The sequence below is a fragment of the Stigmatopora nigra genome, chromosome 9 (genome assembly GCF_051989575.1).
Source record: "Stigmatopora nigra isolate UIUO_SnigA chromosome 9, RoL_Snig_1.1, whole genome shotgun sequence".
Taxonomy (NCBI): Eukaryota; Metazoa; Chordata; class Actinopteri; order Syngnathiformes; family Syngnathidae; genus Stigmatopora; species Stigmatopora nigra.
The window spans coordinates 15,033,158-15,055,254 of NC_135516.1; the positions used below are offsets into that span (position 1 = coordinate 15,033,158).

General features: G+C 42.1%; 2 protein-coding genes across 4 annotated transcripts; one reads left to right on the plus strand and one right to left on the minus strand.

Annotated features, from left to right (window-relative positions):
* Positions 1–1,369: 1,369 nt before the first annotated feature.
* en2b (engrailed homeobox 2b) lies at positions 1,370–7,206 on the minus strand. Its single transcript, XM_077724526.1, has 2 exons — positions 6,272–7,206; positions 1,370–3,718 (listed from the first exon to the last, which is right to left on the minus strand). Exons 1-2 carry the CDS (start codon positions 6,726–6,728, stop codon positions 3,408–3,410), a joined length of 768 nt encoding a protein of 255 aa, XP_077580652.1. The 5' UTR covers positions 6,729–7,206; the 3' UTR covers positions 1,370–3,407.
* paxip1 (PAX interacting (with transcription-activation domain) protein 1) lies at positions 7,073–20,042 on the plus strand. Of its 3 annotated transcripts, XM_077724524.1 has the most exons (25): positions 7,073–7,318; positions 7,404–7,435; positions 7,522–7,582; positions 13,107–13,241; positions 13,331–13,374; positions 13,485–13,548; positions 13,678–13,788; positions 13,863–13,938; positions 14,127–14,645; positions 14,709–14,824; positions 15,017–15,956; positions 16,315–16,409; positions 16,837–16,932; positions 17,068–17,205; positions 17,296–17,417; positions 17,546–17,730; positions 17,811–17,854; positions 17,958–18,025; positions 18,114–18,216; positions 18,434–18,602; positions 18,687–18,787; positions 18,986–19,120; positions 19,208–19,283; positions 19,360–19,419; positions 19,766–20,042. In XM_077724524.1, exons 3-25 carry the CDS (start codon positions 7,568–7,570, stop codon positions 19,780–19,782), a joined length of 3,429 nt encoding a protein of 1,142 aa, XP_077580650.1. In that variant the 5' UTR covers positions 7,073–7,318; positions 7,404–7,435; positions 7,522–7,567; the 3' UTR covers positions 19,783–20,042. The 3 variants fall into 3 exon arrangements, with proteins under 3 accessions (XP_077580650.1, XP_077580651.1, XP_077580649.1); XM_077724525.1 differs by having other exon boundaries at positions 7,073–7,435; XM_077724523.1 differs by lacking the exons at positions 7,073–7,318; positions 7,404–7,435; positions 7,522–7,582 and adding an exon at positions 12,174–12,397.
* The last annotated feature ends 2,055 nt before the right edge of the window (positions 20,043–22,097 follow it).

Here is a 22,097-nt window from a genome sequence, read left to right on the forward strand (position 1 = left end):
AACCCGTAAAATACAATTCATTTTTAAGGGAATTGATTTATGGCCTTAAATGGGCAGGAGAAATGACCAAGATGGCCGGGATTTTCATTTGTGACGATGTCAGATTGAATTATCATCAGAGATGCCAATTAATTAAATAGATATAATCAATCAGATGTATTGTTTTAGAATTATATTAAAGTATAATTATTGCTGAACCTTTTGAGGCCTAACCAGGCTTTTTTTTGTCCGAGGCCGCCCTCGACGACACTTGACGTCCAATCCATTCGAACTGGAATGCTTCTTATCCAGTGTTCATTTTTTGGTGCTTATTGCAGGTGATTTTTGCTGTGGATTTGGAGTCGCTTGGTCACTTTGGGGCCAGCTCCACTTCCTGTTCAAAATGAACCCGCCAAGCAAACAAAGGATTTGCCGACCCTAAGCCGTCCACGTTCCCGCCCCTAAAGCCATCTGGAAGGATCCCATTCGGACGAGGAAGAGGATTTCGAGATGAAGTCCTCCGGTGGCGCACAGCGGGAAGCTCCTCGCCACGGAGACGGACGGACGGTTGTCCTTTTCTGGCCAATCTCGGCCTCTCGGCGTCCCGCTGCTTTTTCCCAATTTGACCTTCATCCAGGTCCAAAAAAGTGAAATATGAAAGGGGTAAAAATAATATATGACTGGGACCAAATATATCTGTCAAACTGGCCAAAGAATGCAAAATGTAAAAGAAAAATAGACATATATATAAAGGGTGGAGGTTGTTGGACTACTCAAATAAAGGACAATGTAAGATATACGTAGTACAAAGTGTCACTTGTACATCTCCCTCTTCCAGCTCAGCTGAATCAAATCAACTGATTAATGGGCAAGCCGTCCGCAAGCTAACCATCTCCATGATCTGATTCAGGTGTGTCGTTTTGTGGAGGGAGACACGCAAAACAGGAAAAACAGCACCTGTTCATAGAAAATAGGACATTTGTTGGATTAATTCAACCTACAAAATCAAAGACCAGCAAATACGGTAAGCCAAAAGATGCCAGAATGTCTTTTTTGTTAGTTTTTGCTATTATAAAAAAAGAAAACACTGGAGAACTTGGCTTTAAATTCCCCTTTCAAGGATACTCAAACCCTTTCAGTGACTATTTCTGCAGTGTAAAATCCATCTGGAGCTCAAATACCTTCATTACTTGTTAATTTGCGGTTTCCCCCCTAATAAAATATATTAGAAACAGTTTTCATATCTTTTGAAGGGGTTGCAGGCAATATTATGTATTACTCGAAATGGGGGGCATATTTATTACAATTGTTCTATTCAATAACATAGTATAAACATTTAAAAAATGTCACCGCTTCCAAAAATACAATCCCCAAATCATTTTTGCACTCTTTTTATTCACCCACACAGCATCCATTGAAAAAAATTGTGTACATATAGGACCATGTCAAAGAGTTGAAACCCCCCATTGTAAATGTCTCATTGAACGTCTCGAAAAGACGCCCCCTTTCGACAAAACTGCAACGTATTTAGCTTAGATGACGTGGTTTGAAGGCAAATAAGTTGACTTGCCCGAAAAATTGACGGCCAATTCACAGCATAGTTAGCAGACCTCCATTTTGCCATTTTGGTTTGTGCCACCAGCGAAAAGGCCTAGGAGATTTTTTGCATTCAAAAACAGGAAAATAACTTATGTAAAACGCGACCCAACGTGGCTATTTCTTATAAATACGACGTTCACATGTTTTATTTCTTTTTCAGAAACAAATAACATAAAATTCAACTTGCTACAATTCGGTGCCACGTTTTGTCCTAAAAGACCCAAGGTTCCCTGAACGCAGCATGCCGAGGCCCCAATGTTGTTGTTTTTTAAATGTATTAACCCTCTCGTTTCCTTCGTTGTTCGCGTTGACGACACAAGACGTCCAATTCATTTTAAATGGATGCGGATTAGTTTTCTTTGCTTTTATTTTTCAGGGAAAACAAACAAAACGAAGCCATTTTTTGAATTGATTAACAATTTTTAAAGTGTTTAAATCCGTTTTTTTTCGAAGTTTAACCATGTAGTTGACACTCATTAATGTATAATACATTTTTTTTCATTATAAATATTTTTAAAACAACTTTTTACATGACCAAGCCACGTTCATTCGCCAAAATGAATTGGACGTCTATCATTGAGTTTAACACTTTGTCATTTTAATAAGTCAACTTGGAGTGTTAATAGAGGCCTTTTTTTTATCAATTTTTTTATTATTTTAATCCACATTGATTTGTTCCTAAAAAATAATGATAAATAAAAATAAAGTCATAGAATTGAAATCTTGACCTGGCGTCCAAATATATAAACATCACATTAACGTCACACACACAAAAAAAAAATGCTAAAACGCCAGGTCTTTATTTAAGGAACTTTTTTTTTCAAATGTCTTCCACTTGAAAGAAAAAAGGGTTTTAAAGGGTTCCAGCAGATAATTTCAAATTTCTTGTTGCCACTCATTCAAGGAAACGACATTCCTTTTTGCTTTTAAGGCTTCTTGAAATGGAGAAAGTCATTTTAAAATCCCTTAAAAACAACATCCCAAATGTCCCCAAAATGGGAGTTTTTGGGTAGCAGGCACGCACGCCACCACGACCGCAAAAGGCAAAATTCCGAGCCCAAAGCAAAGACACTGACGGCTCAGGACCAGAAAAAGAAGGCAGCACTCGTTCCCAAAAACATAGCAACCAAAAAAACACACTCACAAATTCTGCAGCAAAGGAAAAACAAAACAAAAATCTTTGGAATTCAGCATAGTTTCTGTCCCAGTTGCTCTTGCGCCCCCTCAAAAATATACCTTCTTGTTCTTGTGACCTATCAAAAGCAGAAATGAGCTCTTTAGCTAGCAATGACGACGTGGCTCATGGTCACGTTTAGCTAGCTGACCTTTTTCCGTCAAGAAGACCATTTCACTTCGACAGTGTTTTTAGTTGAGTGTTGTGGACGCAGCTACAGGGAGGGACGAAAAATGGTAGTCTATCAGAAAAAGTTACAGACTCAACACCAGTTTGTCCGTGTGGCTTTTCTCCGGGTACTCCAGTTTCCTCTCACCTGGCTAAAAATGCCACATAGGCCGGTCGTCAACTCAAAATTGTCCAAAAGGGAACGTGGGGACTGCGATGGGCTGGTAACCGGTTGGGTGTCCTTGGCTGGAATAGGCTCCGCCTTCTCCCCTGACCTTTTTGAGTACGAGCGGAAGTACAGAAAATGAACAAACGTCTGAGATAGATGAGGAACGAAGCGCAAAAGCAGCGATTTCCCACAGGTGGCGACAAAATACGACGGAACGTCTCGTATGTCGTCGAGGACGAAAGCCGCGGACACATTCTAAAAGGGTCTCTATCTGGGAAAAGGGCACGCCGGTCCCGGCCGGGGACGCCATGTAGCCGGCTAATCGCTGTCGGATTTGGACGAGGAGGCGTGGTTGTACAATCCCTGCGCCATGAGGTGCAGCGCCAGCGAGTTCTTGTTCCCCGTGGCCTTCTTGATCTTGGCCCTCTTGTTCTGAAACCAGATCTTGATCTGGGACTGGTTGAGGCCCAGCTCCCGGGCCAGGTCCTGCCGCCGCTGCTCGGTCAGGTAGCGGTTGCTCTGGAACTCCGTCTTGAGCCGCTGGAGTTGCTCCGCCGTGAAGGCCGTCCTGGGACGCTTGTCTTCTTTGGTGGGGGTCCGGGCCCTCTTGGGTTTGCGCGATCGGGGACCTGAAACACGAGCAAGAGCGCAAATGACACCGCCCCTTTCAAAAAGTCTATTACTATACACTTTGTGGGATTCACATATAATCATTTATGTATGAGAGCTGGTTGAATTTGTCTGGGACGGTAACATGTCACCGAGTCCTCCTTCCGACGACTGTTTACTGAAAGAATGCAGACCTGGAAGGATGCTTAAGAAATTGCTGATGCGGTGACGCTCTTTTGGCTAGATTATGGAATTGTTTTGCCAAATGGTGGCCTCCCATTGGCTTACAGGGATCAGCCACCATGCTTCCTATACTTTTATCCACTTTGCCGTTTTGTTCTTGGTTTTTCATGGTGAAGTTCTTTTGAATGAATCATTTTAAGTTGTCTTTAGATGCCTGTGTTTTAGCCGTTAATGTCAACATTGATTAAAAAATGGGTCTGTGACACATTTTAATGGTTTAATCCATCGTTTCATTTTCTTTTATACAAAATGGGTCGACTTTGCTGATTTTTAAAAGGTTTATTGATGCCGTTGAAACGCATGAAAGCTTTTTGAATGTGAATTGTGTGTCTACTTAGGAAAATTCCAAAGTTACGCAACGGCTTCTGGAACTAATTCATTTCCGGAGAAGAGATACCAGCGTTGAATTCATGGAGAAAAAAGTCAAGTAAAGGTAAGAAGGATTTTTGTGTGTTTAAATACTCAAAAAAGTGTAACTTGGAAGTGTTTTTTTTTCTTAGACACAGATAGCTAGTTAGCATTTGATATCGGCTTTTTAAGTGAATGCTAAAGCCAATTTGAGTGTCATTTTCTTATAAATAGCGACTCATTTATGTGCCGAAAGGAATACAAAAATCCTTGTATATTTCACCTTTACACCTATTTTCCATTATTTCAGTCACTCTCCTTAAAAGAAAAAGTCAACGAAAATCCATTTTAAATCCCTCCCCCAAAAGTCTGTTGAAAGGAGCTGTCATATTGACGCCAATAGACGTCTGATGCACTTGAAATCAAATCAAAACAAAGTAGCTTTCCCAAAAATTATTTCTCTTACTGCCATTGAAGGCAACACCACTGGGCCAATCGTTTCTTTCAAACGGATTGAACGTCAAACTCCTTCAATGGCAGAAGTTTTGGAGGTTTGGCAGAATAAAGCTCCCGAAAAAATAGGGGGAGGGACTCGGATCAAATGGAGGAGGGGCGCCTCGTTCCTTCTTTTATACAAATACGTACTTGCATCTTTAAAAAATATATATTTTATTGCATTAAAAAACACAATGGAGTTGTTTTCGAATGATGCATTTAGGGGAAATCGGAAATATCCATTAGACTTGAAATCGAGCGTCAGGTTAAGAATAGAACAAAAAAATATGGCAGGTTTTAAAAAGAACTAAAATGAAAAGCTCAAATTTGGAATCAGAAGTTTAGCAGCATCTTGACCATGTGGTCACGCTATCATAAATGTAGGTGACGTCATTGGTTATACTTTAATAGGCCGAAAAGCTGCGGACCAAAGCCACCCCCCCTCTCTTTTTTTAAAGGCCCATTGTGGGCATTTCCATAAGCTTTGCATTCATTCAATTCAAACTTCTCCTCACTAAAATAAAAATAAAACATTAAACCTCCATTTGAACTTTTATTTTTGTAATTTCTCGTTTCATGTTTCATTCTGACTTTATACGGCAATTTGAAACCAATCTTGGATTATTATAATCAATTCATTGTGGGGGTTTCAGCGGGATTTTGCATCTACGTCACGTCATCATAACCAAAAAGTAAAAATTGGATTAAAACTCATGAGTACCGATTTACTGAAGAGAAAAGTCTACGTTTTGATACTTTTAAAAGAGAAATAACACTCAACTTTCTTTAATCATTTATGAAAAGAGGCCTAAAACGCACATGAATTAGAACAAAATCCAATTTCATATTTAGTCGATATTCTGCGAAGACACATTTTGAATGTGCATATAGTTTTTTTATTTGAAATCTTTTCTCATCTTTCTGTCCTACATTTCTCAAGGATTGCCCCCCCCCCCTTTAGACTCCAGACCCTCACTTTTTTAGACACCCTCCATTGTCAAAAATATGCTAATAGAATATTAACAAAGAAGAGTCAGGAACAATGGCGTTAAACTTGGTTTTACTTCACTTTTGGAAGATTCATCTTTCACTTTTTCGAGTATACCCTGAACGCAACTTAATTTCCAGGAAACTAATGACGCTTAAAAAGTCGACTTTCGATTCATTTGCCAACAATTCCATTCCAAACTGAGCCATTGTATGTGCTTGTTATTAAAAGGGTGCAAGAGTTTAAAAAAATGGGTGTATTCTTGTTATTTTATATTATATTATAATAACAAGGTAATATTATGAGATGATATAATAATAAGTTTGTCAATTGATAGTGATATGTCTATTAAGTTTGATTGGGGGAGGTGCGTCGTATACTAGGAACAAAAACATCATCTTATCTTTTTGGGGAGCATTTTGAGTTTAAGACCCCTTTCAAAAAAAGATTTGATTTGCTGGAAAATTGTCATCTTTCGAAAAGATTGGAGAGGACTAACCTGACGAGGGCCGGTCCGAGTAACGTGTGCAATAAACCCAAGCGGGCCACATCATCTGTTTGGCCCCATCTGACGCCGAGGCGGCCGGGGGGCTTCCGCACCGATTCCCGCACCGATTCCCGTAGCGGTTCCCGTCCTCCTCCCCATCCTCCTCATCATCCTCCTCCTCCTCTTCGGGATCTCCTCGTCTTTTCCGTCTCCCCGAGGTCTTTTCCGGGCGGTTGTCGTCGGACGACGTCGAGTCCTCCCCGACGCCCGCCGCTGTCTTGTCCCTGTTTTTCGCATCTCTTCTGGCGGCGGCCACCTGCGAGTTGTCGCTCTTTCGCCGGCGACCGAAATCCGGCCGTAAAATGTTGTCGATGTAAAAGTTGGTGATCCGGTGGGACTGCTGGTTGCCCGGCGGGAGGGGGGCTCGGTTGGACTCCTCGTCCGGGTCTCGACGAGCGTTTTCTTCCATGGGGATGAAGGCCGAACCTCCTCAGAACCAAATACAATTCCAAAGCTCGACGACAAGGGGGAAAAAATATTTTTGGAGAGTACAATGTATTGTTTACAGCCCCCAAAAGGCGATGATTTCAATCAGAAAAGAGTCATCATTGGTTTTCTGGTTATAATGCGCTCTTCATAGTTTATTTTCTTTCTTTATTTTTGTGGGACGAATTGAATAATTACGGGTGAAATCGTTTTTGTGTCGTTTTAGCGGATCCCTGCGCACATTTTTGATGCTCTCAGCAGTAACGCGTTGCCAATGTGTCGACGCTGAAATACTTTTGACGAAGGATTTGCTTCTCATTTCCCATTGGCCGAGAGTCCTTGTACTACGACGCTTTGAGACACGTGCCTTGGACCAATGGCCTGGCAGGAAACTTGTCACGTGACTTATCCGGAATTCCTCGGAGCCTAAACAGCTTCAACCCCAGCGTGTGAGACGTTCGCGTTGAGGCAAAAATGTTCCAAATATGACCTTCGCTGGATATCGACCACGTGAAACGCATCAAGTAAACTGTTGGTGAATAAAACGACGTGTTTCAGAGACAAATTTCGGAGGTAACTCCACCCAATGTTTAGTTCCCTATAAGTGACATTTATTTTGATATAATGCACCCAAACAATCGTTTCCAACCTCTCCCAGTAAAACAGACTGGACATCTAGCTCCGTCAAAGGTAATAAAAATCTCCCCAATTTATTTTCCTATTTTACTGTCTCCTCTTTTAATCATTAACCAATTTGCTGTCGTTATCTTTTAAAGCTTACTGGACGCCGTAATACACATTCGCCTGTTTTTCCAATGGCACATGAAGGCATCACGGGTAAGTCTCTTGTCCGTATTTCTATCCATATGCATGTTTTTGTTTGTTATTCTTCATTGAAAATCCGAGTGACGGCAACGTTTCCAAGTCGCAACCCTAAAGAAAACATGGCCACGTGACTCAATAATATTCGTCATGACACACTTAACAGTGACCAAAATATGTGACGTCATCACTTTGCGGGCTGTTACTTTGAATTGTCCGTAAATCTCACATTTGCTACCTTTCACGTATTTCTTTCCAATGAACGACGATTTGTTTGCGAATCATTGAATTCAGTCACTTATTGTGCATTTTATTCTTTCTATGCGTGTGTGAAAGTCGTCCGAACAAAACACACTCCGAAACACTGTCGTGTTTATCGTTCAAGAGTGTGTGGATTTAGGGTTAAATCTTGTTAATACGTTTTTAATCCACCTCGAATTAATCTTATGTGGTACAATTATTTACTCCAAACAGTGACTTGGTCATCAATTGGAGCTTTTATTTAACTTTTTAAAAACTTTAGCATTTTAGGTACTCAAGTACTCAAAATTCCAATTTTTTACAAGTGCTCAAAATTCCTATTTTTTTGCGATGTAGCTTGCTGTTACAATTTATAAACAAATCGAAAAACGGACCTTTTAAAAGTTGTTTCTATTCAAGTACCCAATTGATTGACTTATTTCGCATTTTTTAAATCCTTGAGGATAGATCATGTGTGTGTTTACGTTTACAATCTGGAATTTAACACTTTAAAAAGGTCGAAAAACTGCGGGATTGGATTTATGTTGCGTGATCCTTTGTTATTTTTAAATCATCAAATTAAAAACGGAATGAATTTGTGCGTTGCAGTTAACATGGAAATCATTGAGCCTGCCAGTTAATTCAATTAAAAATCAACTCTAATCCTTAAATTTGAATAATATTCTTGTGAATTGTTGCTTGTCAAATCATAAAACCATTAAACTTACTTATAGAAATGACACGCCGTTGCAGTTGTGAGAATTAAAAGTAAATTAAGATGCTGATTTTTAATAATGCATTATATTGTTGCAATTAACGGCGCTTGGCGTCCAATCGTGTGCCTCTTTTTTTTTTAAAAGTGGGTTTATAAGTAGTAGGTGTCCAATCCATTTGAAGGGGAGGCTGTCAATACTTTTGCAAAATAACTATATATAATCTACTTGAGATAAAATGCAGAAGTTTCATTAAAAAAAAATCCAAAACATTTAAAGTGAAAATGAACTGCTTTAAATCTTCGCAGAAAGTTGGGGCAAACTTAGCAAAAGTTTCCAAACTCAAATATTGTCATTGGATACAAATGTTTTCCCCATCCACTACGCCCGGGTGTCCAATCCGTTCCAAGCGGGCGTCCGTCCGTCCTCTGCCGACCTCCCGCTTCGGATGGATCGGACGTCCAATCGGGATGAATTCATTGAAAAAGTTTATTTTGAAATGTTTTATTTTTCAACGGAGGCTTGGGAAAGGTATGGAATTGCGTCGGTTTGAATGCGGGCGGGCCCATGCAGTGGAAAATGCCTCCAAAAGCGCCACGTCTAAAATGATTTGAGTCAATTGGACTTGGGTTGACATGCAGGGCTGTGAAGATAAGAGGCGGCCATTGTGGGGCCCCTGAATGGCGCTGTCTCCCGCATTGTGCGCCTGCCCAGATGTGAGATGAGCCCGCAGACAAAAGACCAGGTCGGCCCGCTGCCGTCGGCTTCCTGTCCGCCTCACACAAAAAAAAAAAAAAGAAGAAAAAAAAAAAACCCTTCAAAATCCAGGAGGGAGAAGGAGGAGGAGGGGGGCCCGGAGTGGGGGGGAACTGGGGGGCCGGGGTTAGGGGGACACTTCCTATTCCGCTCCGTGCGCTCTTCACACAAGGACCCCGGGAATTAGCGCCCCGCTTTCACGCCTCCACCTCTGTTTACGTGTGGAATACAAATGTTAGCTTCATCCATAATTATACATTCATATCATTATAAAACAATACAGTGGGGCATCTGATTAATTATATAGATATTTAATTAATTTGGCATCTCTGATGATTATCTTGCAAGAGAGAATTCCTTCTGACATGGTCCTCGTCACAAATGGAAATTCTACCGTTATTTCTGCCCATCGGGCAAAACAATTCCATAATCAAGCCAATAGAGCGTCACCGTTTATCCATAATGTGAATAATCACAAAGGTTGTTGGACAGCCATCACGCTGCATCAGCAATTTCTTAAGCGTCCTTCCAGGTCTGCATTCTGGGGTAAAGGTCAGTCCTATCTTTCAGTAAACTGTCCTCTGATACCATCCCGAGCTGGCCCCAGACAAAGAATAACTCCAACAACAAAAAATCGGATTGGACGTCTACTGCCGTCATGGGCGGCCAGAAAACACCTTCGCCATTTAACACAATTTACAGACATGTTCGTATGTACCGTTTGTTCGTAACTTGAACGTTTGTAAGTAGGGGAGCGTCTGTATGGCAAACTTTGGACACATTGGTTTGATTTCCAGATCAACTTTAGTGAAAAGAAGCGACAAAATACCAGGCCTAAACTCAAGGCTCTCTTGGTAGGTCGCCGTCGCGCTCCGGCGTCCCGAAAAGGCCGCGACCGTCCTCGTTACATTCACTTAGCGCTCTAATCCCCCACGATCGCCGCACCGCGGATAAACCCGGCGGGGATCGGGTCCGCGGGCTCCGGGTCGGCGGCCCGGAGCCGCCGTGGCCGCTTCACGGCGCTCGCGCTGGACAAAGGGGAGTTTTGCTTGAGTGCCTTTTCCCATTTTCAAAGCGCTCGCCAACCAAGGAAGGGATTTCCCTCCAGATCTGTCTTGCGTTTGATCTCACGGACAATCCGTGTCCGAGGGAGGCCTCCAAACTTTTACAAACTTTTACTTTGAATTGCTAAATGCCCACACATTTGGGCACACACATGCTTCAATCTTTTAATGTTAGCCTGTAACATGCTAATGTACCATATAGGCTTTTACCATTTTTTTCCCCACAATCAGGCATTTTATGGATTAATTTAAGATTTTTTAAAAGGTCTTACAGAGTACTCATTGGCTTTTTACAGAAGGCTCATTGTCCAATTGGCTGATTTATAATTTAAACAAATATCATATAAATATGATTATTGTAAGCAGTAGGCTTGAGGCTTTTTTCAAAGACTCCAAATTTTCACTTGCTGTGTGATTCAACAGATCAACTTTTCAATAGCTGTCCGTCAAAGGGTTAAGACCTTTGACCCTCCAGAAAAGGGATTATTTAAAAAAAAACACATACACCCACACACACATTTTGTAAATCTTGATAGCGCCTTTGTGAAATGTTATCAAATATTAAGAAAGTAAGGTTAGCGCACCTGAAATGTCCAGCCATATTTTCTTTGTGTAAAAATTGCCACACTTTCATTAATTGTCAAAATAAAAATCTTCCCTAATTATATATCACGTCAAAGTTAAAATCATAGGGTCAATTTTCTCAATTATGAACTAAAATTCTTCAATTTCCTCCATTGATTTTAACATTTTGACCCCTGAGTTCAGGGTGAGGCACTTTTTATGTGATTAGCTCCATCTAATGTTGAAGCTGAGAAGCCCAAACGATCTTAGGCTGGACTCAAGCTTCTTGTGTGTGCCACGCTTCATTATATTTTCATAATTCAAATGGACTTAGTGATAAACTAATGAGAGAGCCGGATGATTGGACGCCTATCATTGCCAATGGCACGGAAAGATCCCATTAATTCAAATGAGTCATTCGTGTGTAATTATGATTAGCCAGCGCTGTTTGCAAGGTGAAATAATGACACATTTAATATCCCAATGTAAGACGGTAATAACATGTGACGTGTCCAAAGGATAATGTCTCCATTTCACACCCGAAAGGTCAAAAGGTCGTAATTAATGTGTCTTTTTCCAGATTATTGGCTGCTGCTCAATTAGTAAGTCAAGGTCTTCTGGAATAGAGCCATTTTGACTCGCTGTCGTAATGTGTGAGATGATGGACTTGACACTAATTGGATCGTTTACCAAATTCTCAATCCTGAAGATTGAAACTCAGCTATGAAGCAAAAGTGGGAATTTCAATGAATAAAAACATGTTTTATGAGAGCGGGGTTCATTGTCTTGTGGGTTGGTTGAACCACTTGACACAATTTGACCACCAGAGAGTGGTGTTTCACCAGATCCATATCAAAATGGTGTCCAGGTTGATTTTCAGGAATTACTTTTTAATTTGGGTCCATTTCTAACAGAAACGAAGTCGACAAGCCCTTATTTATCTAGTATGTATATTTTTCAATATTTATCCCCATTGTGAAAATTATTCAGGTTCAATGGACTGTATACAGTAAAATAACCTCACATCTCCGGGGCGGAAACAGTTACTACGAAATGGGGCAAAAAATAGCCTGACTTGTGTAGGGGTGTCTACGATCCTCGGAAAAATACTTGTTCATGCGCCTTTTCAACATTAATGATTTTGTTCCGCTAGAAAAATACTAATCACATTATATGTCATTCATTAATACAATATATATGAATAAAATAACAATAAACACCCGGGAGGTTATCGTTTTGTTTGACAACCCCCTGTCATTTCAGAATGGCTTAGTCCAAGGCGCGCTCAGCGATTTGGCGCTAGAGTAGCTCAGGTCTACAGTAAGCTTTCTGCAGGCGCAATATCTTCTAGTTTTAAGCCGTAAACAATTAGCTGGCATACATGTTTTATCATACGACCTTAATGGAGCACCATGTCTGAGGAGGAAAGTAAGGTTGTTGACGAACTTTTTAAAGATGTCAAATTCTACGTGGTTGGGGACATTGACCCAAAGGTGAGGCTGTGTGGATGTTAGCTTCTCCTTCCTAGCATGATAGCATGCTAGCGCCATTGAATCGGAATAGGTTTTGTTGGTCAAGCTAGTTAGCCGGCTAGCAAGGTGTCGAGCTCTCTTCGTATGTGCGCGCTTGTTTTTTGGCCAACGTGTATTATTATTCGTTGGGGGACGATGCTTCTCTCATGCCATTTCGGCAAAGTTACGGGCCTGATAATACCCCAAGGTTATTTTTGACGAAGAGAACAGTGAGTACGTATTTACTCGGTTTAACTGCAGACCTGACTGTATCATTTTCATTCATGGTTAGCTACAATAACTATAATGAACTATTTTCTAAACCGCGTAGCAATGTAGTATTTTTTCTTCTCAATATACAATTAATAAGTCTGACTGCTTAATTTTGAGCTATGTGGAGTAACAAGGTGAATAACTTTGACATGCTAACGGTCAACTGGATCAACCAACCTGTAACTGTCAACTTTGCCCTCTAGCGATGTTGTACTTTTTTGGGAAAAAATGGAAACACTGCACCGCTTCCTGCAATAATTGTCATATTTTTTTTACTGAAAGTACTTGTAATTACGTAGTCAAATAGTCAAGTGAGTTTTGGTGGGAACTACCATGACGCAAGAACGTCATGTGGGCGTGACTTGATCGTAGAGTGATCTAAAACATGACTAAATGGCAATTTTTGCTCGGTTTTTAGGTGGTCCAGCTGTTGAAAGATGGAAAAGGAAAAGAAGTCTCCTACAATGCTCTGGCCACTCATATTATCGCAGAGGACGGGGACAACCCGGAGGTGGGGGAATCTCGGGAGGTTTTTGATCTGCCAGTAGTCAAGGTAGGAATTCAGTTTTTTGTAGAATTTATATGCAATTGGAAATACAAAATGAATTTTGCAGACTGAAAAGCTTCCCTGGTCTTTTACAGCCATCCTGGGTGATCCTCTCGGTCCGATGTGGAGACCTGTTACCGTATCCTTCCAGCAATTGATCTCTTTTTTTCTAAATTTGGTTATAAAGCATTGATTTCAAGCCGTTCCAGAAAGAAATAATATTTGTTTTCATAACCAGCAACCCCACAGAGTCACAGGGTTTTCTCCAGAATCCGGACAGATATTCTTTGGAGTGACAGCCTGTCTTCCTCGTGTAAGTCAACAATATGGAAATATGATGGTAGATAGTATCGTGTCTTTTGGGGAAAACTGTGGAAATGATGATATTAGTGCTTACTTAATGTTATTAATGAACACATGACAATTTCTGACTTGTCCATAGCTGCCAGATGACCTCAATGCATTGTGGGCTTATTTAACATTTTATGGTGGAGAATGCCAGCTGAACCTTAACAAAAAAGTCACACACTTGGTGGTGAATGAACCAAAAGGGGTAAGTGTAAACGCTGACATTTTTTTTTATTGTGTATTTGTAGAATTCATTTTTGTATATTGTTTTCATTTCAGGCCAAGTATGAATGTGCCCTGAAACATCCTGCTATTAAGATTGTTACTCCAGACTGGATCATAGATTCCGTCAAAGGTAAACTTCTGCTTCTTGTATCACTTCTATAACATCTATAAATTATTGGGGATGATTCTAAAAAGTTTAGTTTTTTTAGAGAAAAAATAAGTATAATGAAGTCAGAAGTTAGTTTTTTTTGTTTTTTGTTTTGACCTGATCTAGGCCAAGTGAGAATTTTCCAATGAAATGCACAATGTCTTCCACAGCAAAAAGCAGGAATGAGGAAGCACTCTATCACCCCCGGCTCACCTACGTGGAGGCGGAAGAAGCGGACGAGAGCGAAGCGGAATCTTCCGACCAACGTTCCCGCTCGGACGGGAGCTACAGCCCCCGCCGCTCGCGGATGTCCAGCGGCGCCTCGTCCCAGGAGTCCAGCCCCCGCCGCCGACCCGGTCCCAAGAAACTCAACTCCGTCTCCCCGTCGTCCCCGCGCAAAACGGAACGGCGCGGCGAACGCATGTTCGACGACTCGGACGACGATTCGTCCACGGAGAAAGAGGGGACCAACCTCAACTGGACTCCCGCCGAAATGGTCACGCCCACCCCGCCGTTCGGGGCGGGCGTGGCGCGCAGGCGAAGCGGGCCGCCCGGCGCCAAGGACCCCGTGGCCTCCAGGGCCGGCGGAGGCGGCGGCTTGATTAACCTGTGCGCCACCGTGCCGCCCGTACCCGGCGCCGTCCCGCCGGAGGTCCGCGCCGCTGCCGTCATCTCTCAAAACGCGCAAGGTAAGACACGGGTTGGAGACTTTTAGCAGCCCGAGCGCTGACCTGGGATTTGTTTGTCTTCAGGCGCCGCCTCTGTACCAGATGGCATGGCCGGCTGGAGCCAGGCCGCCAGGACGCTCCGCAACATCACCAACAACTCGGACATGCAGCCCAATGTTCGACCCGCCAATGTAGCGCACGTAAGACATGTTTATGACTTTTTCACGTGCAAAGATTGGAACAACAAGTACGTAAGAATATGCTACGACACCAAGGGCTGGGCAAATTTTTGGGCCCGGGGGCAACATTGATTTTAATAATTTTAACAGACGATTGAGCACAAGATACGATACATGTAAAAAAGTTGAATCTGTTTGTTTCCTCTGGGGCAGATTCTACAGAATCTGAGTGGCAACCAGGGAAAGCCCTTAGAGTCCCAAACCAATCACAGCCATGCTCCAACTCCCAACAGTAGCAATCCTCTTCTCTTCAATCAGTCAAACAAAATGGCCGGCCAGCAACTCACTGCCCAGCAGCAGCAGCAGCAACAACAACAACAGCAACAACAACAACAATTCATGCAACAATCCCATCAGACAATGCAACAAGCACACCACCAACAGATCCCTCAGCAAGTTCAACAGCAGCCCCTGATGCAGCTCCAACAACAACAACAACAACAACAACAACAACAGCAGCAGCAGCAACATCAGATGATGCAGCTTCATCACCAACAGCCCCAAGTGGTTCAACAGCAGGGCTTTCCCCAAATGTCCCAGCAGCATCAGTTCCTTCAACAACAACAGCAGCAGCAGCAACAACAACAAATGCACCAACAGCAAATGTTTTCCCAGCAACAGCAACAACAGCAACACGCCTTCTCTCAGCAGCAGCAGCAGCAGCAGCAGCAGCTTCGCCCTCAGCAACTGTTGCGTCCCGGCCTCCAGCAGCTGCAGCAGCAACAAGCGCTGCAACAGCAGCTCCAACAATTCCAACAGCAACAACGCTTGCAGCTATTGCAACAACAGCAACAACAACAACAACAGCAGCAACAACAACAACAGAATCAGCAGCAACTCCATCAACAGCATTTGCAGCAGCAGCAGCAACAACAACATTTCCTGCAACAGCAGCAACAAATCCAGCAGATGCAGCAACAACAGCAACAACAACAGCAGCATCAGCAGCAACAACAACAACAACAGCAACTCCAGAATCATCAACAGCAGGCCATTCAGCACCACAACCAACAGGCCATGCAACAGCAACAAACTATTCAGCCGCCACCGCCCGCTCACATCTCCCTCTTTGGTCACGAGCCAGGACAAGAAAGTAAGAAAAAATCAAGTATTTTTTATATATACACACGGTCACACACACAAAAAGTCATCTCGTATTCAATGGTACCCCAGTTCCAAGCCCTATACTGCCCTTTTTCACATTATAAACACACCCAACCAACCCAGCCACATAGAGAGTGGCATTTTTTGGGTGTCATTTATCCAACTACTATTCAAGTTAAACGGGCTAATCCGTTATTTGTTTATTCAATATGACTTTTGCACCGCTTTGCCTAGTCTGAAAGTAGAGCTTGGCACCGTAAGTGTATAAAGCTGGTGTTGTAGACACACTTTACAATTGACTTTTGAGGATTTGTGGATGTGCTTGTAATTGACTTTGTGTGCCACAGTTCCCCAAGATGGCTTCATGCTGGGATGCGTCTTTGCCATTGCCGACTACCCGGAACAGATAGCAGACAAACAACTGCTCGCCTCGTGGAAACGGGTAAGCTACACCAAAACGCCTCCCATGGGCTTCTTGGCGACCATTATTATGCTAACTATCTCGCTAGCTAGATGATCCTTTGTGTAAACATGACTGTACCTTAAGGTCTCTTTCAAGAAGAAACACTCCAAAACATCCTTTCTTGATTAGACCTCGTTTTCTACTTGGTTATTAACATTTTTTGGATCTATCAAAATGAGCTCCCCTTCCTCTATGACTGTTGTTGTTGTTGCAGCTATGGTAACCAAAGGCATGTCACTTTATTTGGTCCCGCCTCCTCTGACATACTTGAATAAATGTAGTATATATGTATAGAACATTTGTACTTTTTGCTTCAAATGGATAAGATGTCTACCAGCTATAAGTTCATTTCAACACGTGATTGGAGGCCGATCAACTCACCCCGACCCGCCTCCTTCAATTGCAGGTGATCCAGACCTACGGGGGTGCCGTGGACCCCACCCTGACCGCCCGCTGCACCCACCTGCTGTGCGAGAGTCAGGTCAGCAACATGTACGTGCAGGTAAGAACGCCAGGGGCCAAAAGACTGCCTGACCTACTCCTTTTTTAGCCAATGCCTTTTTGGCTACTGTGCCAAATGGCCCGTCAAGACGTTTGTGGCTTTTGACGACGCGCCGTCGGATGTGTCCGCTCCCAGGCCCTCCGAGAGGGGAAACGCTGCGTGACCGTCCACTGGCTCAACACGGTGGTGAAACGCAAGAGAATGGTGCCTCCTCATCGGACGCTGCATCTGCCGTTCGCCTTCCCTCCCGGAGCCAAGCCTTGCTCTCAGCACGTATGTACACCGGCCCTCCGATAAATGCTTGTTTTGATTCAGAATCCAATATATTGCTTTTGTAATCTCCCTTTTCTCTTGTTTCCACAGATCATATCTCTGACTGGTTTTGTGGACGCCGACCGGGACGACTTGAAGCTGATGGCGTACTTGGCCGGTGCCAGATACACGGGCTACCTGTGCCGGAGCAACACGGTCCTTATCTGCAAAGAGTAAGGGAAATGAAATTCATGAAATGGATGAAATGGATGGAATCAGAATCAAAAAAGCAATATTCCTTCCCCGAGAATCTTGTTGTTGTTGTTTTGTTGGTGGCATGTGTTTAATAATATGTCTCCAGAGCCAGCGGTCTCAAGCACGAGAAGGCCAAAGAGTGGAAGATTCCGTGCGTCAACGCCCAGTGGATGTGCGATATTCTGCTGGGGAACTTTGAAGCTCTCCGACAAATCCAACACAGCAGATATTCCATCTTTACGCACCCCGAGCCCCTGGTGCCGAACTTGCAGCTGGTCCAGAACCTCCTTGGCAAGTACAACACACAATTGATTGTGGGCGCACGTGTGATCTTAACCTTTTGGATTTGATTTTTTTTTTACTTCCTGTAGCTCCCTGGAGAGCACCAATCAAAATCTCCCAAGAAGCTTTAACGGTGAGTTTGGTACTGGTTCTCCTCATATGTTGCCCCGAAGGTGCTGGGACTTTTGGTCGTGCCTTATTTTTAGGGAACAATTTTTCTTGACTTTCTCTTTTAGAACCTGCAACTGATCCAGAAGCAAAAGCTGGCCGACACCACTAACCAACCCGCCAGTAAAAAGGCCAGGTCGGTCTTAGCCTTTTACAAGATCCACTTTTTTTTTTTAAATGGTTGATTTCTTTTTTGATGTAATCCTGATTTGGTGCTCACACAGAATGGAGGAGATCCAGTCCCCCAGTAAGAAGCTTCCACCCGAGTCCACTCCCAGAGTCATTTTCACTGGTTTTGAGCCCACTCAAGTTCAACAATACACAAAGGTACACACAGCTCTTAACCACCTGTTTAAAAATCAATAGAAATAGTACAAAATATTGAAAATGAAGTAGCAGTAAATGCATCAAAACAGAAAAAAAAAACCTAAGAAATGTTGTCCTTTTTGTTTTAATAATGTTTATAAACCTTTTATTTGAGGAATTTTTTTTGGCCGTTTCACCATCGTAGCACAGTTTGACGTACGTGATGTGCCTCCGCCAGAGGCTAAATGCTTTAGGTGGCGAAGTGGTGGACGGCAGTCTGAAGGTCACCCACTTGGTGGCCAGTAAAGTCAAGCGCACGGTCAAATTCCTCAGCGCCATGTCCGTGGCCAAACACATTGTCACTCCGGAGTGGCTGGAGGAAAGCTGGAGGAGCCAGAAGTTTGTCGGTACGTACGTCCGCCTTTACAATTTCCACAGCGGACCTTGGATTTTTAACGCTCGTCACGACCATTCTTATTTTGACCTTCCAGACGAGCAGAGCTACGTTTTGAGGGACACCGAAGCCGAGGTCCTGTTCAGTTTCAGTCTGGAAGAGTCGCTGAAGAAAGCCCACAGTGCCCAGCTTTTCAAGGTTCCAAAAAAAAAAAAAAGACTTTAAAATTGCCTTGCCACCATAAAGGCTTTGCTAACTTGGAAGTACGCATTACATCAAAACAATTGGAGACATTCCAATTCTACCGAGTGAAACCTTTAATAATGAATAAGATGCTTTCCCACTCAACCGGGAGTGGCAGCTCAGTAAACGTAGTATTTGTTTCCTTCTCCTCAGGGAAAGTATTTCTACCTGACGCCCGGAATGTGCCCCAGCCTCGGCACCATGAAGTCCATCGTGGAAAGTGCCGGAGGGAAGCTGCTGGCCAAACAGCCGTCCTACCGGAAGATCATGGAGCACAAACACAACAAGGTCAGGCCAGGCGACTTTTATTTTTGGGACGCCAAACGGAAGCTCTGCCCCAATTGAGAAGTCACTCTGTCGTTTGTCATCCGGCAGAACCTCCCGGAGATCGTCTTGATCTCTTGCGATAATGATCTCCACCTGTGTAGAGACTACTTCCTCAAAAACATTGGTAAGGAAGCCGAGAGACGGCTTAGAATTCATCTCTTTAAAAGCCAGCTGATTTTCTTTTTTTGTGGTCCGTCCAGATGTCCACAACGCCGAGTTCATTCTCACCGGAGTGCTCACCCAGAAACTTAACTACGATTCATATCCTTTGATGAACCCGTGAAAGAGTTGAATGAAATCCGTTAGCCAAAAAAAAACTTCCTTTTTGTTCTGTGCAAAGTCAAGAAAAATGATGTTTTTTCCACCTGGTGTTTTTAGCCAAAATTGTAGACCATGGAAGTCAATACATCTTCATTAGTAAAGTTAATCATTTAAGTTAGTTTAAAAAAAGACTATTTATAGTTTTGCACAGCTTAATAAAAGCTTAAAAAATGGAAATAAATGATTATTAAAAGATCATTGTAGCGGCCCCATTTGACCAAATGCCAATGAACGTTGTAGCTAGCTAGCTAGCTAGATTAAGCGAGGCCTTCCTTGACCTTCACACATATAAGTTCACATGATGAAGCGGAAGGAAAAAAAAAGGGGCGAAGAAGCCAAGAAAGAAGCTCACTGGGAATTTTCTACCTTTTTACATTTGTGCATAGATACCCGTCTTTTTCTAGTTTTCTTTTTCATGTTTAAGAATACATATATGGAGGTTATTTTTCTCAAATGGCTGTTGAAATGATCCACTATTTTAAAGCTTGTTCTCACTGTTCAATGTGTACAGTTGATGTCAAATAGGATGCTTTTGGCAAATTAAATTGTTAATTATTTGTGACGACGACGCCGTCTCTTTTCCGTTCCCAACGCGCACATTTGGTCTACAAAGACCACTTTTGCCCACAAAAGCCTCTTTTCATTTAAATTGCTCTCGACAGCTTGAATTCCTGATAGATTTGATTTAATTAACTGTTAATGACGGTGTGGGGTACTTACTGCTCAACTTGTAATTGGCGCCTGTCAAGGCCCGACGTAGCCCCCCCCTCCCCCCCGGGTCCGCCACACCAAATTCATATTAGGCTACCTGAGCCAAGGTCATGTGCTACATATCCGAGAGGACTGGCTCCTCCCCCTTTATTGTGGGAGGGGATTCTAGTGAAGATATTGTTGTTTTTAGGTGCTTTTTAAATAGAGAGCACTCCAAAATGACATTTTTCATTTGATTTACAGTTCATTTAACACCAACATCTTTTGTCTTTTTCCAGATTTATGGACTCCAATCATGAATTTGATGCCTTGAGATGGGACAAAATGTCCAGATTTGCCACTCAAGTTGGACTTTAAAGACTTGAAAGACTTTAAAAGGTAGGTGCTAGCACACACTACAGCCACAAATGACTTTTAAAAACAACAGCAAATCCATCTCAAAATGTGTTAGAAAATCCTAATCACTCATTCAGATAAATCGTTAACAGTAAATATTCCTGCCGCATGTCCTAAATGTTTATTTGACACTTTTTAAAACTGCACAAACATCAGGCAAACAACTGTCAATCCAACATCCAATTAAAAACCTTAACGAAAACAAAAACAATAAATATCCTCATTTCTAGCTGTACTCCGATGGATCCGGCATTTGAAACCCTTAAAGAGGGGACAAAATGAAATCAAAATGTGTCCCCATTAATCCATCACTGCAGTCCACATCCCACTCGCGCATAAAAATCCGAATTAATTGCAATTATAAATGCAAATGAGGAAGATGTGTGATTAAGAAGTTGCAGAGTTCCTTGTTGGTTTGGCTGTCCTCCGACGACGACGCATCACAGTTAGAATAAAAAGAAAAAAAACGTACCAGGACACAGAAAACCTTGTAATTAATTAATGGAAACGCTAGACGTGAGCAATTTCTAATTACTCGACAGCCCCTCCCACTTTTTTGTCATACACACGCACACATTTGGCGTTCCATAAGATGCAATGGAATTACAGGCTAATTACACAGTGGCAGGTGGGCGGGCTCTGGGATTGCGCAATTTACATATGAGCTCATTACGCTGTGATGGAACTAATTATTAATCATTTGCCCAATTATTGCGCCACCTTATTACTTTTTTTTTCTTTTTAAAAGGGACGCATGCCAGTATAATTTCCAGACAAAGAAAAACGAATTCAATTCATTATTGCATTCATCGGCGACCAATTACTTTTACACAAAAATACATAGCTTGTTAATGAAAAAAAAGATAACTATTAAATTTTTTTAATGGTTATTTTTAATATATATTTTTTCAACAAACATGCGTGAAAGACTGAAAAGAACTGAGTCAATAGACGGATGCGTCGGTTCCCATTTGTCCACTAACACAGCTTTCAAAGAAAGGATCATCTTCTACTCTATATAAAAGTACATTTCACAAAATACATTTGCTGATGTGGAAAATAACAACAATTTCTTCTTTGCATAGGTCTTTTTTTCCATATCTATTTTTACATACTTGCATATTTAATGGCTCTGTAGACTTGCCAGTCAATTCTTACAATATAGTAGCACATTTAAAGATCTCATGTAATTGTCCACGCGTAACTTTTTGACTCCATACAAACACGGTACCGTTGGAAAATGACTGACATCTATTATATTTAACATGCGTGTCACATGACATCTTAATACATTTGCTTTTCCTGGTAGAGACATCCATTTAAAGCTTTCCATATTTTTTTGCATTGTGTTAGGAGCCGTATAAAAAAAATAAAATAACAGATTTTTTTACCCGTGAGTAAAATATTAAATGTACTCCAAGAAGAGCAGCTGTTGCTATAATTGTCTTGCATGTATTATTCATGTAAATCATAATCTACTAAAACTTGTGACTAGTGCTTTGGATTTTTA